Here is an 18,252-nt window from a genome sequence, read left to right as displayed (position 1 = left end):
CAAACATATATTGATGTCATAATCATACCTAACACTATTATCCATACCTTTTCAGAAACTTTTGCCCATATGAGTAATCAGGAAAGCAAACGTCAAAGAGTGTGTGATTTGCTGAATGCACTCGTCACACCAAAGGAGATTTCAAAAATAGTTGGAGTGTCCATAAAGACTGTTTATAATGGAAAGAAGAGAATGACTATGAGCAAAACTATTAGGAGAAAGTCTGGAAGATACTATTAAAGAAGAATGGGAGAAGTTGTCACCCGAATATTTGAGGAACACTTGAGCAAGTTTCAGGAAGCGTGTGAAGGCAGTTATTGAGAAAGAAGGAGGACACATAGAATAAAAACATTTTCTATTATGTCAATTTTCTTGTGGCAAATAAATTCTCATGACTTTCAATAAACTAATTGGTCATACACTGTCTTTCAATCCCTGCCTCAAAATATTGTAAATTTTGCTTCCCCACCCTGTATGTATCTGTAACTATAACTGTATCTGAATGTATCTGTAACTCTAAGTATAACTGTATCTGTATGTATCTGTAATGTGTAACTATAACTGTATCTGAATGCATCTATCTGTAACTATACCTGTATCTGTAACTATACCTGTATCTGTATGTATCTGTAACTATAACTGTATCTGTATGTATCTGAAACTATAACTGTATCTGTAACTATAACTGTATCAGTATGTATCTGTACCTGTAACTATAACTGTATCTGTATGTATCTGTAACTGTATTTATCTGTATCTGTAACTATAACTGTATCTGTATGTATCTGTATTTGTAACTTTATCTGTATCTGTAACTGTATCTGTATCTGTAACTGTATCTGTATGTATCTGTATCTGTAACTATAACTGTATCTGTATGTATCTGTTTCTGTAACTATAACTGTATCTGTATGTATCTGTACCTGTAACTATAACTATCTGTAACTATATCTGCTCTGTAACTGTAACTATAACTGTATCTGTAACTATAACTGTATCAGTATGTATCTGTACCTGTAACTATAACTGTATCTGTATGTATCTGTAACTGTGTATATCTGTATTTGTAACTATAACTGTATCTGTAACTGTATGTATCTGTATTTGTAACTTTATCTGTATCTGTAACTGTATCTATATCTGTAACTGTATCTGTATGTATCTGTATCTGTAACTATAACTGTATCTGTATGTATCTGTTTCTGTAACTATAACTGTATCTGTATGTATCTGTACCTGTAACTATAACTATCTGTAACTGTAACTATAACTGTATCTATAACTGTATCAGTATGTATCTGTACCTGTAACTATAACTGTATCTGTATGTATCTGTAACTGTGTATATCTGTATTTGTAACTATAACTGTATCTGTAACTGTATGTATCTGTATTTGTAACTTTATCTGTATCTGTAACTGTATCTATATCTGTAACTGTATCTGTATGTATCTGTAACTATAACTGTATCTGTATGTATCTGTATTTGTAACTATAACTGTATCTGTAACTGTATGTATCTGTATTTGCAACTGTATCTGTATGTATCTGTATGTGTAACTATAACTGTATCTGTATGTATCTGTAACTGTATGTGTCTGTATTTGTAAGTTTATCTGTAACTGTATCTATATCTGTAACTGTAACTATAACTGTATCTGAATGTATCTGTAACTGTAACTATAACTGTATCTGAATGTATCTGTAACTGGAGTTAACATTTATTCCATTATTTATTTATACATTCATCAGGATGATGGATTCATCCACTTATTATCAGTACTTTGCCACTTATTTCTACTAGATCTTTCCGATTTGCAGTTGCAGTTTTTCAGATCTGTTTTTCATAGTTAATCCTTATTTTTTCCCGATACATCTATGTCATTGTTCAGCTCTTTTCCAGAATAATTCTTTCGACAAAAGGACCAGTCGCTGTCCTTCTCTGCTTAGCGTTCACACTCCATTAGTGCTTATTGTGTAAAAAGGAAATGGGGCCATTCCTTTATCTTTTAGTAAGTGAGGGTTTATTTTTAAATCTTAATCTTCATTTACTTTCTTTTACTGTAGATTAGATCACATTTGACTTCAAAAACCAGACTAACATTTAATTATTTCCTTTAGATGGACTCTTGACTAAACTTCATAACTGAGACATTTGCTGCAGCTCAGACACAGGTTTAGTTCTTTAGACTAAGGAATCGAATGGAAGAGTTTACACATTTTCATTTCAGTTTAATTTTTTTTTTGACGCTGAAGTAGTTCTAGTTTTTATTTTGAGGAACTATTATTTATTTTATTTTAGTTTTAGTCTTCCAGGTTTTATGACCAAAGCTTTGATCTAAATGCAGTGAAAAAGGTCACATTAATGATTCATGACATCAAACATCAATTTTAAAAATGTTAATTAACATTTTATTTAAAAAATATTTCATTACTTTGCGCCATGTAGTTTAGGTGCCTCCCAAAATAAACACGTGAGTGTGAGTGTATCTAACTTATTTTTCACCCTGATCACTTTATTTTGAAAACTACAAAATAATCAGTGTTTTACTTTATTTTTCTGGCAGTGTAGTCAGGAAATGAAGATCATTTCTGACTGTGGTGAGAGCTAACCTCGAGGTCTTTCCACAACATTCATCAGAGGTGGTGAAACAGACACATTTTATACAATCTACTAACTCACCTTTATTCACATTCAAACCACCAAAGTATCAGTGTCACCAAATAAAGGAGAAGTCAGCGATTCTCTGAACAAATATCCAAAACAAACTTATATACAGTACAAACAGTATCATCTGTTTATGATCTTTTTTTTTTTTCATCTTAAAACTGTTCAACACACGACTGATACTCATCCAACAGTCACAGGTTTCTACATAAAAAATAAAAACCACAGACTGATCCTTTAACTCAACATCTTTCGTCAAAAAACAAAAACATAAATATGTAGAAATCTGATGAAGAGTGACTGTGCTGTGATAAATTTTGTAAAAAATGTGCAAAAATACATATTCATACATTAATAAATTTGACCTTTTGAGTCCACGTTGTATAATATTTTAAAAATAATAACATGTAGAAACAGATCGCGTAGTGTCAGTTTAGTTTATGATACAGGAGAGACTGAAGCTTTTAGTCTAAATATTATTACAACCTTACTATTACTGATACCTTCATATACATGGAATGGAAGCAGGCAGAGTGATGGCAGTGATCAGTTTGTTTGAATCTGTGGATCACATGTTGGTGGAGTTCAGGACGCTGTGCTGGACCTTGGCGTTAGAGGCTTCGGACAGATCTCGCTGTGGAACAAAAACACAAAACAGGAACACATAAATAACTCTTAACTGTTTTTATTTTTAAACTGTTTTATCTGGCTTACTTATTTTCTATTTTTATTCTCTGTTATTTATTGCCTGTAGCACTTTGAGATTTTTAGACAAAAATGTAAAGTGCATTACAAATAAAATTTATTATTATTATTATTAATAAGCACAGAAGGTATCTGGTTATATGTAACAGAAATCTCAGCCCCAGTTTGGTTCTAAGCCTCGGATACGTTTAGACCGAGGAACAAGAATTTAAGATTTAAAATTTAAGGTTTTTCCTTAAATTGCCAAGTAAAGGGTTTTTGAACTGAATGAAGCAAAGCCGTTTCTTTATTATATTAAACAACCACTCCATCTATAGAGATGTAAGAAAATATCAGTTCTGCAATATATCGCGATGTTTAATTTCACAGTACTGTATTGATGTTAAAAAGTACTGTATCAATATTTTTAGGTATTTAATTCAAATACAGATATTGTGGAGGTTCATTGTTGTTTGTCTTTTTTTTGTTTATACTTTATTTATTACTATTATTTTAACACTCTTTTATTAAATGTTTCTTCCTTTGTTGGTATCGCACAAAACTAATGTTCTGATGTTAGTTCTGAACCAATAGAATATGAACATTGGGACAGGATCTTAAACTGTAATGTCTGTAAAACAGAATTTAAGTTTTAACAAAGGAATATTTTTCTGATATAGCATTCGATCCCGTTCTGATCATATAAAAATGTGTTTAGTATTTGTACATATTTCTGATGTAATTCAATTCTTCAAGGAAATAATCATAAAAAAAAGAAACAAACAAAAAATTGCCTTTTCAAAAGTGTCATGATATATCATATCGAGATCCTAGTATTGTGATTCGTATCGTATCACCAGATTCTTGCCATCTACTACTGTCAGCTGCTCCATTCAGCCAATCATCTGCTTCCATCTGACCCTGTCCCACACACCCTCTACCTGCATGTCCTCCTCCATCACATCCATTCGTCTGCTCTTTGGTCTTCTGCCTAGTAGCTCCATCTCCACCATCCTTTTACCTATATTCACATTTTGTCCCCTAAACACTGACCCTGAACCGTGCCTCTGATGCACTTGTCCCTAATCCTGCCCATCCTCCCGTAAAGCTACACTGAGCTTTTCTGAAAACACTCCCATCAGTCAATCATTTTCCCCCTAGAGTCAGTCTGGTCTCATTTGTTTTATTTGGACCCTTCATTAAGAGATTCAGTTCATCTGGAAATTTTACTTAAAACTCAGGCCAGATCCTCCTGAGACCCAGCAATGCTTTTTTGTCCTCCGTAGTGAACAAAACTTTCACAGTTTTACTTTATGTACTCACTGCTGTCCACTGCAAAGGGGATTCCATTTAAAAACAAGAAAAGCACTCGGAGAGCCCAGACCTCCGCCAAGGCAGATCAGTGCCCCCCCCCCCCAGATCACCACCAAAATGTAATCATTTCTTCCTTGTGCCACTATCAACATTTCCTGAAAATTTCATGACAATCCGTCCATAAGTTTTTGAGTTATCTTGCTAACAAACAAACAAACATGCACGCATGCAAACACACAAAACAAAGCGATCACAATATTTCCTGGCGGATGTAATAAATAAATATAAAAAATATAATTTAAAAACTGCATCTGAAAAAACTGTTGCATTATGCTGTTTCCAGTCAAGATAACTGTTTAATGTAGAAAAGCTAAACCTTTCACTTTCTTGAGTCTCAGGAGAATATAGAAAACTTTGACAACTGCTGTGTTGGGCTTTGATTGACAGGTGTGATTCATAACTCACTGCTGCCAAATCAGATTTTGTGGGTTTCTGTTAATTTAATAAAATATATATTTTCCAACAAATAGCTGCACTGTAATTGTGGATAATAAGTCAAACACTAGATGAGAGTAAAGTAGGCAAAATATACACTTTCAAAGTTTACATGGAAATTTGTTCTCATGTTAGAGCTGGGCCAAATGACCAAAAACGTTACCACGATAAACATCATCCGAGGCCTCCACAACTAAAGGATAAGTTCAATGTTTAATAAAAGCCTGCCACAGTAAATATATGTATTTTTTATTATATATAAGTTTGTTATTTGATGGTTCACAGTCATTTACACAGTCATTAATTTAGTAAAGGTGCCTTAACAGTAATGCGTACGTTAATTCTTAGTCTGTTTTGTGGTAAATACTGCCATCTAGTGGTCATATAGCATAAGCAGCAAGTCAGTATGTATTGGGCTAAAGGTGCAGCGATGTCCTCCAAGCATTTAGACAGAAATGACCGATGTGCGGTATCTCTGTCAATACTTGCATCTACTGCCCTTGAAATGGCACAAATGTTTTTACAAAATAAACTATAAATCTTTTTACAAAAGACAAGTGGTACATCAGTAAAAGCTCTGAAGAATCAAGAAATGCAAGAAGTTCTCCTAAGCGTTTACTGGAGCTGTTTATGTTTAGTTCACTACATAAGCAAAAGACTCACATTTAACTGAGAATACAGTAATAATCATTATCATTCCTCATGTCATCCATTAAAATGTCTGTATAGATAGATATTGTCAGATGACTATGATCCAATTTCTTTTCTGATTGAAAGTTTCAGAAACTAGTAAAACAGGAGATGAACTGAACTGTGCTGGTTCCTGGTTCACGTTAATGAAACATGCAGTGTGATGTTCTTAACTGGCTCAAACCAAACACACTATATTGACATGGATTTCTATCTATCAGTGATGTTTGAGACACACTGTATTGACAGTATTTGATGAGCAGGGTGTGATTCAGAGCCTCACACAGAGCTTCAAACACACCTGGACTAAACAGACTCAGGGTTCATCAAGTCGTTCTAGAATATAAAGAAACAGACATGTGATTTACCACAAACTCAGAGTATGTGCTGGCCACAGATGTGATGCTGCAGTGCCTCTGTGGACTGACTCTGCATGCCAAGGCTCCGCCCTGGGGCGTGGCCTTCAGGTGAGCCTCATTCTCCTTCAGTTCTCCTCCATGAAGCCGGGGAAGGGGCAGCAGCTGAGGAGGTTTACCACGAGTAGGGGTCCGCACCGAAGGGGCCTGAACACAACAAAGGACCAAGGTTATTATTGTTAACGAAAACTGACAAAATGACGAAAACTAGAATTGAAAAAACATTTTTGTTAACTGAAATAAATAAAAACTGTAATTAAAAGACAAAAACTATAACTAACTGAAACTGTATTGTGTGTTTACAAAACTAACTAAAATGTATAAAAATTATGGATAAAATTCTCTTCGTTTTTATCTTTGTCAATGTCGGATTGATACGAAAGCGATTTATTTCGGTCTAGCAATTTTAGCTAGCGGCACCATACGACACTTCACAGTCCGTCACTTCTTGTCACTTGTGGTTTCCAGTCGTCTTCTGGTCCCCACTCTACCTGGAAACATGGAGACTAAAGTTGGGAGAAAGCAGCAGAGTCCTGTCTGGGATTTATTTGAATACGACGGAGAAGAAGAGAAAAGATATAAAAAAACCTAAAATTAATACTAAAACTAAACTAAAACTAAGCATTTAGAAAAAAAAAAAAGAAAACTAATAAAAACTAGCAAACCTGCTCTAAAAACAAATTTAAACTAACTGAATTACAGAAAAAAAAGTCAAAACTAAATAAAACTAAACTATAATGAAAAATCCAAAACTATTAGAACCTTGCTCAGGACATGAGGGCATACAACATGAGCACCGTCTAAAGCAGTCTGTATTCTGGGCACAGTCCAAAGCAGTCTGGTCTCATTCCAGCGTGCCCTGGTCTCAGTCTGAAGTGGACTGGACATAGTCTTAGCCTCAGGCTATGTCCAGATGACAACGCTTTTGGTATTTTTCTTTTGCAGATTCTAAAAGTTTGGTGCTCATACACGTATCATTTCAAGAAATATCTGTGTCCAGGTGGAACATGGTTACAACGGTGTAATACATATGCAACACCTATATGTGGCGCTGTACACAAACACAGACAGAGCAACAGGATACACTAAAATCACAGAAGAATGCACTGAGCATGTGCATGAGGGTACGTCCGTGGTCTTCTTATGGATACATGGTATTATGGCGTCATCGTTTCCAAAAAGTGGTGTTGTGCCTATCCATGCGGCAACGCCAGGGCGGCGCTGGGAGATATTTCAGCTCTGGGAACTGTTCTCCAGAAATACTGTTTCAGGGCACCGACAATGCCGGTGTCATGTGGATGAAAGGTTGAAATGATATTAAACTTTTGCGGGCTGACATAATTTCGTTGTTGTGTGTACGGGGTAAAGCAGCCTAATCCAGTCTCTATCCACTGTCCTGGTTCAAGTATCAGGGTCAAGTCCTGGTCTTGGTCTGAGTCCAGGGTGTTCCACTCATACTCTTTTGTTTTTGATGAGCTCACCTTGGTGGACAGCGGAGGTCGGGCCACAGGTGAGCGGCACATGACTCCTCCGATCCCTGAGCGCATGGTGCTGTTGGAGGTGCTGGTTGCACTGGAGGTGGCGTTCATCTGAAACAAACGCAGAGAAGGAGAGAGGGAGGTAAAGAGTCACCAAACCTGGATGAGTGGAGTTGGTGTTAACATGAACTGATCACCAAGTTTTCAACTGTATCTGCTGTTGTCCATGATGATAATGGCCACATCACTAACTCCCCATGGAGGCTCAACTACAACTGGAGTGTTTCACACAATGCTGAGGTTAGAAATGGTGTTAGTTTATGTCATCACCTCTGAGGCTACACTTGGAGCTTTAAAGGACCGACACTGGTCCGTGTACGTCACAGCCATCCGATTTCTGTTTTGGAATTAAAAAATTAAAAACAGAAAACGACCTGTATTTTGTTTTAAATAGGTAAATGAAAAACAGAAAAGGACGTATGATTAGTGTGTAGTGCAGTGTAGTTGGTTTTTGTTTGGTGCATCTGAAAAATGCTGCCCTATTTGAGTGTCAAGTACATTGGAGATGCAAAGTATTCAAAACCGGCCAAAATCCACTCAGACTCCAGAGGGTTAATAAAATCTGAATATTGATCTAAAGTCATCTTCTTGCACCTAACAAATCTGAACTACAAACTTCTTTGGTTGTGTTGGTTTTGCAGGAAAACTCAAGAAGACCTACCAACGGCAGAATGAGGATGAAAAAGGAACGACGTTTTTGTCAGTTCCAGTTTTCCATTTTCCACAGCACCTGAAGTCAGTTAAAGAGCGGTTTCCTGTTTTTTAAATTTTATGAAGAACAACAGGATGCATGTCTTTTTACGTTTACCAATTTTAAAATGAAATACAGGTCGTTTTCTGTTTTTCATTTTTGTTGTTTGAAATCCTTTGTTTGTTTGTTTCAAAGGTACAGGCAGTCTTTGGTGATAAATATAGCAGCATAGTTATCCACTCTGAGGTTCTGTAAAAATGGTGGATATCATAGCTTGGGAGAAGGACCTATTTTTCTGAAAACACAATAAAAATTATTTGAAATATAACACTGTTGGATATCCACAAAGATTCTTTCATTCTGTCAAAATGTTGTATTATGATTCTGAATACTATTAACATTATTTTATTGCTAATATTAATAGTAGTATTACTTTTCTAGCTGTTTTTTCAGGGTTCATTTTACCATTTTTCGTGGCTTGCATGTTCCCGGCGTTCCAATGAACCTGCGTTTGGTTGGCGTTCGAACTGTCGTCCCATACATCATGTCCTCCTCCATCTGTTTGTTCTTTTTCAGTTGCTGTGATTTAATTAAAAACAATCGTCAGGACATTTCAGACTGACATGACAGGCATACACAGTGTGCTGACTCAGTGAGTTTACCCGCTCCAGTTTCTGGTTCTCCTTCTCCAGTTGGTGCAGCTCCACCTGCTCCTCCACATACTGCAGGAACTTCACTCCATTCACCAGAAACTCTTGGCCCTGCTCCGCTTCCCATGATTCTATCTGGGCTCTCAGTTTCTTCTCCAGCTGAAACCATACAGCTGTTAGTTTCATAAAAGCACCTCATGCTACATTTCCAGCCTGATAAATGTGCTGCTGCGTCTGGTACCTTGGGCAGGTTTTTGTGCAGCTCTGTCCTCTGTTTTTCTTCTTTCAGCAGATTTCCTCCTCGATTCATAAAACGGTTTGGATCTGTGGCTTTTTTCTAAATGGAGAACACAAAAAAGTCATGTGACCACTTTCACATGACAGCTCTGACATGTCAAAGATTAAGTAGTGCCGGGCAATGTGGCCAAAAACATTATTATGATGACATTTTTCATACTAGATCCAGAGTCTTCAACTACAATAGTAAGAGTTCCACTACGTCATCGCTCTCTATATGAGGTCACAAGTATAATGCAGGTTTATGCTTTTTGTCACATTAAAACATTGCGAAATTTTACTAAACTTATAAATATTCTCAGTTTTAAAGTAACATGTCTTGGTTTGATATAACTAAACCTTAACACTCTCTCTTGCCCTGTAGTCGAAAAAATAATAGCATTTTTTATGTGAGCTTAAAAAATGTGGTTTCAATGTAAATCAATGAGGTATTTTTTGCCATGAAGGTCCTGCATCGCACAAAAACAGCTAATGCAATTAAATTAGTGTCATTGTTCATCTTTGACATGTCCAAGACTCTGATATAAAACAGAGCCACATCCCTCCATCATTTATTATATGGAAAATGTCTCGTATTTTGTGTTTTTCATGTATTCATACTTATATTTAACCTCCTGAGACCCAGGAAACACCAGCAAAGTACAAGCTTTTTTTGTTTTTTAATTAAATAAGTGCCTATATTGGAAACATCATGATGCAACCGTTTTTTGAGATGCAGTTTTTAAAATTTTTATGGAATGTCCGTTGTGGTGGAGTTTTCTTTTCTTTTTTTGTATAAAATTGTGTACACATGTGGACAGAAAACCCATAGCTGGGTCTTAGGAGGTTAAAGGGTAAACTCTAAGGGGTTTATGCTTCTCTGTGAGTCACTATTCAGGTAATTTCCTCTAAAGAAGTTTTATTTTTCCTTCAAGGATGAAGGATATTGTCATTGAATGAGATTTAGAGATCTGACTGTTTTTTCTTCTTCATCTATTTCAGTCAGTGTGCATTAAATTAACTAATATACTCTTCAACTGTACTAGATGCTATTGATAATTATCATAATACACTTGAAATCCTTATTTCTCTTGTGATTTTTGTTTTTGAGCAAAAGCTGCAAACAATGAGGCATCAAATATCAGAACACACTAAGATTAAATAAACAATAGAGACAGAAGACAAATGTGAATGTGTTGATTTACTTTAACTAGATAAGCATCATTTCTTTACTTTTTTGTGACTTATTTGAAAACTAAACAGTGTAGATGCTGTGGCTTTAACTTGAATCAGTCCCAGCTCACACCTTCTCACCTCTAGATCTAAGAAGAGTCTCCAGCTCTCCTCCCAACGCTGAACACCTTCAAACAGCTCTCTGTGCTGCTCGTAATGCTGCTTCAGCCGCTGGATCTCTGCAGAATGGAATGAAAGGAGCTCCTCTGTGAAGTCCTCTGAAATTAGACACATACAAAAACAAACAAAAAAAGAATTACACAACAAACACAATACAACCTCTGAATGTCAGTAAAATACTCTGAAACACAACACAACACTGTAGCTTTTAAGAAACTCTGAGGTCAGTGAACACACCGCTGAAATAAGGAGCGAAGGCCTGCCGCTGCTCAGGGTTAAAGAAACACTTGTCCCAGAACACGGCGATCTCAGAACGAACGGCATCGATGTCATTTCGGATGTGGAGCAGTTTGAGCTCTTCCAGACGCTGCACCTCCACTTGTAACTGAAGAAGAAACAAAAATACACGTTAAACTGAACAAAACCAGCAGTCAGTAAACAGCAAAAAGACAGGACGTCCACTCAACGCACCGCCTCCAGGTTCCTCCTCCTGGACGACACCATGTGGTCACTGAATGGCTCCCTTTCCTCCTGGGGAACCTGCAGCCGCTCCCACAGCTGCTGGACTCTCTCTCTCAGACTCTCACATGTTGCCTCCATTTCTGCCTTACGCTGCTCCAGCTGCAACAGAACCACAAGCAGAGGGGAATCACACGGCAAAGCCAGAACCAGAATAAGAGAGACGTCAGAATCATGAATAGACTTCGATCCAGAGCTGAACCAAATGTGATCTGTGGGTCTGACCTGGCAGAGCAGTAGTTTCAGTGCTGTGATATTGTCTCTGGACAGGCAGAACGAGTTCTCATCCTCACAAACCACGTCCTTTTCGAAGCTGGTCTCTGCAATGTGGTCCAGCTGCTGCATGTGCACAATGATCTGCTTCTTGAGGTCAGTGAACTCAGTGTGTCGCCTCATCTGCACAGGTAATATAACAGTCAGTATAGAATCATAGGTGTTTGTGTGAGCATGTGTATCAGTTATTCAGTCTGTAAACTATTTTACTACCTCCGCCAAGGAGGTTATGCTTTTGTCGGCACTGGTTTGTCTGTTTGTTTGTCTTTCTGTCTGACTGTGTGCAAGATAACTCAAAAAGTTATGGACGGATTTGGATGAAAATTTCAGGAAATGTTGATACTGGCACAAGTAACAAATGATTAAATTCTGGTGATGATCGAAGGTTGGGGGTGGGGTGGGGGCACTGATCTGCCTTAGTGGAGGTCTGTGCTCTACGAGTGCTTTTCTAGAAAAGACAGCGGAGACCTCCGCCAAGGCAGATCAGTGCTGCCCCCCCACCTCCGATCACCACCAAAATTTAATCATTTGTTCCTTGTGCCAGTATCAACAATTTCCTGATATTTTCATCCAAATCCGGGGCACTGATCTGCCTTGGTGGAGGTCTGCGCTCTCCGAGTGCTTCTAGTTATTATAATAAATCTTACCACATTTCAGAATAGAACCATAGAACAGAATAGAATAGAAAAAGCTTTATTGTCATTGCAAACTGCAATTGTACAGTGCAATAAAATTGTTTTTTAAGTTCTGTAAACTGCTCAGTGTAAGAGTCAAGAATAAAAATATAAAAACAGTCAATTAAAAAAGACACACACACACACACACACACACAAGCACGAGTCCAGCATCAATAAACTGTGCAGGATGTACAGGTGACAGTGCCGACTATAATGTCAAGTCTTTTTCAGTAAGGTGAATTGTGCAATGTCCTGAGTATGGGTTCCGTAACTACTTCCACCTCAGGTCACAGTAATATGGAATTGCCTGTTGTATTCTCATTTGAACAACAGGCGGCAGTATTCACTGTTTCAATAGGGCCTCGAGTAGCAAACCCTTTGGTGAAGCAACGGGCTAGAGAGCCTCTGTGATTCATGGGGCTTCTTTTGACCATCAGTTATTATAATCTACATTCATTTGGATCAGTGTGTGTGATGAAAAGTGCCAAGAGGATTCGACAGAGGAACCAGACAGGGGTTTTAAAGATCTTAGACTGCTCTGTTTGGACCAACCTTCTCCTCATTCTGGTTCCTGATGTGCTGCTGGAGGTCCTCCAGCTGCTGCAGAGAGGGGACTGTATCTGCAGAGATCCCATAAGGGTCAGAGCACAGGATGTCACACAGTTCCTGGTCCTGGTCCATCAGAGTCTTCAGCTGCTGCATCCGCAGAGTCTTCTCTTTTGTCAGAGCCTCCATCCGGGTCCGGATGTTCTTCTCCTGCTGCAGGATGCTGATGCCCTCCTCCTCCTGGAAACAGAAAACAGTTAGTTCCCACAGTGAAGAGCAGTGAAATTTAGTTCTGTAACAAGGACCAAACTGAGATAATCAAATAGGAATAATACCTCACAGATTATTGACATTTTATGGTTTATTTTTGTTCCTGGTTTACATTCTAGACATTTTTTATTTTTAACCCAAGAAATTCTGATATTATATAGGGATAAGAATATGATAGTACATTTACATTTTTACAAATATCTTTATAGGTTTGGGTTTTTTTAAACTCTGATTAAGTAAATAGATTTGTTTATGTTTTTTGCTCAAAGCATTATGTGACTTTTGAAACATCACAGGTAACAGCCTCATAATATGAATTTATTTACTGGTACTTAAAATCACTGGTAATTAAACTCACAAACAACAAAACTGTTGAACTACTATAACTTTGTACTTGAAAATACATCTATAAGACAACAGAATTAACTAAGATTTGTGTAGAAGTTCTTCTAAAATTTTACACCCAAATTTTATTTTTTACTGCACATACAGTATATAGTCAGACCCAAATGTATTTGGACAGTAAAACAAAACAAAAATATTGCAATATGACATTGCCCATCTAAAAATTACAACCATTTTAAACAAAGTCCCTCCATTTTTAAAGATAATTTGACCACTGACTGACAGGGGGGGATGTGGCCTGTTCCCTGGGTATTTTCTGCCAAATCTGACCTGATTTCTAAATTGTGAATTTCATTTGTTTGCTCATCACTGAAATTGTCAACATGAGGTCCACAAAGGTGCCAGTGCAAATGAAGGAGGCTATTAAGTCATCTGAGAACACAAAAAAAAATCTATAATAGATACTGAAAATTTCAAGAGTGGACTAAAATCAACACTTTGGTACATTCCTAAAAGAAGAAATCCACTTGTGAGCTCAGCCACACCAAAGGCTAAAGACTACAGCTAAAGTGGGTGATCACAGAATTCTTCTGTTGGTGAAGAAAACCCCTTTAAAACCATCCAGTTGAGTCAAGAACACACTGGGTAGGACATTATCAAATCCTACAATCTAGAGATGCCTTCATGAATGTAAATACAGAGTTAAGAACAAGATACAAACCACTGTGAACACTCAACAACAGGAAGGCCAGGTGAGAATTTTCCATAAAACATCTAAAGGCCTGTCTACTTCTGGAAAAAGGTTCTCTGGACCGTTGGAACCAACCTAAACTTGTACCAGAATTAGCGTAAAGTAGGGAAAAGTACAGACAAGGAAAGTAACAGCTGAAGCCCACCGCATACATACAGTTAATAAATATACATACTGTTTCATAGATGTACATAACTGTTTTCATGGGCAACACATACAGTTAATATTGTTCATAGATATACATACTGTCACATATTGTTGATACTGAAAATTTGCATCTAATCACATTTTGTCCAGTTTTAGTTTTCTTTTATTCTACTTAGCTCTATTCTTATGTTACTTTGTAAAACTGTAAAACTTATATTCTTTTTTTCCTTTTCTGTATTTTATATTCGCTCTATTCTTATTTCTGTAGTACTGGTGTTTTGACTGGAATAGCACTTCTAATTTCTTTGTACACACAATGACAATAAAGACTATTCTATTCTATTCTATTCTATTCTATTCTATTCTATTCTATTCTATTCTATTCTATTCTATTCTATTTCAATACTCAACTAGTAATCGACTACTGTAATGACCAATCAGATTATGAACTGCAAAAACAAACAAAACTAAACAAAAATAATAGCACTTATTCATTGCAGCAATAAAATACTTTAGTGTCCGACTGAATGTCTGAAGGACTGAGGAGGGTTTATTCCATACTGGTCACTTTATTGGAAGATCAGCATTGGTTACTGTCGGCTGTAACCATGGTGACATAACAGAAAGAAAAATGAATGGAAAACTTAACTGCTGGCTCTCTCTCTATATAAATCCACTCTCTTTTACTGCTCACACCTCTCCCACACAGGACTCACTACACACACCGGCTCCGTCCCCATACCTTTCTCATCCACTCACCTATACACCATAGCCCTCTAAATGTCCCCTTGACTCTCATGAGGATTATGCATTTCCCAAAATGAATAAATAAACACAAGAATTAAAAAGTGACATCTATAGAACATTCAAATCTATTCAGTCAAGTACAATTAAGTACTTTTTTCTTAAAGTTAAAGGACTTGGCCCAAAAAGAATAAAAAAACATATTTAAAAAAAAAAAAATGACATACAGTAGGTCCACAGCTATCTGACAGTTTAGCTGTCATATCACCTCAAACAGTGGAAGCTGAAGCTCCAGACACAGTTTCTTCATATCTGTGCGACATGTGTGGATGCTGCTGATAAGCCTCTGCATAAGAGATTCTTCTTCTTTAATCATCATTTCCAGTAAACCCTGGAAGAAAAAGAAGAAGAAAAAGAAGAAAAAGAAGGAAAAAGAAGAAGAAAAAAGAAGAAGCTAGTCAGATAATATTTATAGTCTTGTGTGTCTCTGCTCAGCTGGCGGTTTGATATAAAAGCTCTACAGACACAGAGCAGATTCAACTGTTTATTTGACCACATTTCAGCTACATTCACGACTTATATATAGAGAGCAGAGTGGGATTATTCAAACTAATGTCACAGAATGCTCTGTATTTATCAATGAAAAACAATTCATATTCATAACAATTCATATGAGTACAAACAATGACATGAGATCACTCATATCTTTATAACTTGAGTAAACTAAGACCTGTAAAATGTTAGTGGTGCCTGGATTCTTAAATTTCACATTTTCAAAAGCACAAAATAATGCAATTCAGTGCTACACCTCATCTAAATGGGTTCACATGTAAAACCATTAGGCCTATACTTAGACCTGGGCTATTCTGGACAAGATGATCTCTTATAAGCTAAGTATTTTTTAAAACCTGTATTCTAATTATTAAAATAAAAAGTCACATTTCCTGGCTTGTCTCTATACCTAGACTACACCTCTAGAGGTCCAGATGCAAAAACCATAATCCTTAGAGTAATAAATCCAATGTTATATTATCCAAAAGAGACTAAGGCAGTGGTTCCCAACCTTTTTTTGGCTCGTGACCCCATTTTAACATCACAAATTTCTAGTGACCCTAGACATTCCAAATGGAGACTTTTTTTTTTTTTTTTTTTGCTAAAATTAACTGGTTTTTGATCATGTAATAGTTTGCTATACTATGTTGCAAATAAATGTTAATTTTAGAGGATATTTAGTCTATATAATGTATATTATTCTGGACGGCGGCAGTAAAGCCAGGTGTAGATGACTGCACAAAGTGAGAATTTGATTTTCCTTGGTCAGGATATGTACAGCTTGGATTTACAAGGCTTGAATTTACAAGGCTGACAATTAATACTGAACAAACAAGAACTCAAACTATGAATTATGAAAGAGCTGCAGCATCTGAAACCAACCACAATTAACATTTGACAGATAAACAGTACCGCAGTGCTTCAGTTTCAGCTTCACAGTTTGTCATGTCTCTCTCAACTCACCATATATCTTTTATTAGTAAGTTATTTTTTAAAATTTTATCAATCGCTCGAAATTTCAGGCGACCCCATCTGAATTCCAGGCGACCCCACGTGGGGTCCCGACCCCAAGGTTGAAAAACATTGGACTAAGGAGTCTTTCAACCAGTCTGATTACACTTGGTCTACAATTTTTTATTAATTATCTGCCTCAGAGATTAAATGTGCTAAATGTTATATATTTTAATCAAATTAATTGGAAAACAAATGACAGAAGTGATGGTTTGCTGATATTTTCAAGGTACATGATAGTATTATTACACATATTTATTGCTTTATATACATTTATGCAATAGATTTAAAACTGTTCCACTGATAGAACCTGTAAAGTGAATGTATTGTAATGTACAGACAGTGTTATGAAGAAGATCTGACACTAATATTCCTTTGGAGTTAAACCTATTCTATCATTAATTCTCGAATTTCACATTTTGACTCAAGAATGTATCTGTGAAACTTCAGCCAACCAACATTTAGGACTGGATTTATCTATAGCAGTGACTTTCATGTGTGGTAAAATGTCACTACTTTTCTTCTGGAAGTATTAGACTTGTATCCCAGTGTTCTAAACAGTTTATTCCACCCACCTTGATGTGGTTCTTGACCACAGTGGTCCTCTGCAGCCTCTGGTCCTCCGGGATACCGATCTGCTCCCAGATGTCCTTCAGGTGACAGAGGGACTTATTTAAGCAGGACACGGCATCTGCTGCCAGCAACTCACTGTTCACAAAACAAAACCACATGAACACAGACATAAACCACAACCACAAACCAAAAACACACAAAGGTGAAAGGTTAGAGGTTGTTGTGCCGAATTCTACTCCCTGCCGAAAACTGCTCCCCCTTCCTAAATCAGCCATGAAGAGGACAATGTGCACCAAATTCACCCTGCCACAAGTTTTTCTCCTTTCTGACTGTAGGATATGAAATTAATTGTGAATTATTCAACCTCTTAACACCATTATCGCTGTGTAGCAATTAAGTAAGGAAAAATATTGTAAGATATTGAAGTTCTGTTTTTTTTTTAATCTGGTTAATATTAAAGAATGTGCAAACTGTAAGGTATATAAAACTTTCTAAAGTTAAATCTTAGATATACAACACATAAAATATATGACAATAAAAGCAGATACTGCTGAAAACTGCATCACCTACGGCTGGGGATGCAGTTTTCGGCAGGGAGCAGAATTCGGCACCAGATATAGCCGAAAACTGCATCCCCCATTACAATAAGCTTGCGAAGCTACAGGAGTGAAATGACTTCAGCAGCTCACATTTGGAGCTATTCTGGTGTGACAGGGTGAATTTGGTGTACTTTGTCCTCTTCATAGCTGACTTTGGAAGGGGGGGCTGTTTTCGGCAGCTGCTGTGTGATACAGTTTTCGGCAGGGAGTAGACTTCAGCACAACAGTTGTAAACGGGCGACGGGGCGCGAGACCGGGTTTAATGAACGAGCTGAGACCTAACTAAGGAATTACCGATCACTGCCACTGAATACTGTCGTAAAGAGAGTCACACTCACCTCTTTCTCATGTTTAAGTCCCTCTTTCGGTGTCTGTATTATGTGATGTTGTCTTTAAACAGAAAAAAACAGTGTAACCTTGTCCAACAGTACAGTCAGTGGAGCTGCACCGCCTACCCCCGTCAGTCCGTT

At 37.0% G+C, this 18,252-nt stretch overlaps 1 protein-coding gene across 1 annotated transcript; it reads right to left on the bottom strand.

Annotated features, from left to right (window-relative positions):
- Positions 1-2,539: 2,539 nt before the first annotated feature.
- prc1b (protein regulator of cytokinesis 1b) lies at positions 2,540-18,252 on the bottom strand. The gene is made up of 14 exons (XM_030131121.1): positions 18,121-18,252; positions 17,186-17,318; positions 15,316-15,438; positions 12,797-13,030; positions 11,520-11,690; positions 11,247-11,396; positions 11,013-11,160; positions 10,737-10,873; positions 9,388-9,483; positions 9,159-9,305; positions 8,962-9,075; positions 7,749-7,856; positions 6,220-6,414; positions 2,540-3,302 (listed from the first exon to the last, which is right to left on the bottom strand). Exons 1-14 carry the CDS (start codon positions 18,129-18,131, stop codon positions 3,237-3,239), a joined length of 1,833 nt encoding a protein of 610 aa, XP_029986981.1. The 5' UTR covers positions 18,132-18,252; the 3' UTR covers positions 2,540-3,236.

This window comes from Sphaeramia orbicularis, chromosome 3, assembly GCF_902148855.1.
Source record: "Sphaeramia orbicularis chromosome 3, fSphaOr1.1, whole genome shotgun sequence".
In the NCBI taxonomy this organism is placed as follows: domain Eukaryota; kingdom Metazoa; phylum Chordata; class Actinopteri; order Kurtiformes; family Apogonidae; genus Sphaeramia; species Sphaeramia orbicularis.
This window is presented reverse-complemented; position numbering and strand designations above follow the sequence as displayed.

Coding starts and splice junctions, on each gene's coding strand:
- prc1b (XM_030131121.1), bottom strand. Junction 15,439..17,185: donor TGGTCAAGAACCACATCAAG/GTGGGTGGAATA, acceptor TTTTTCTTCCAG/GGTTTACTGGAAATGATGAT. Junction 10,874..11,012: donor CTTCGCTCCTTATTTCAGCG/GTGTGTTCACTG, acceptor GTCTAATTTCAG/AGGACTTCACAGAGGAGCTC.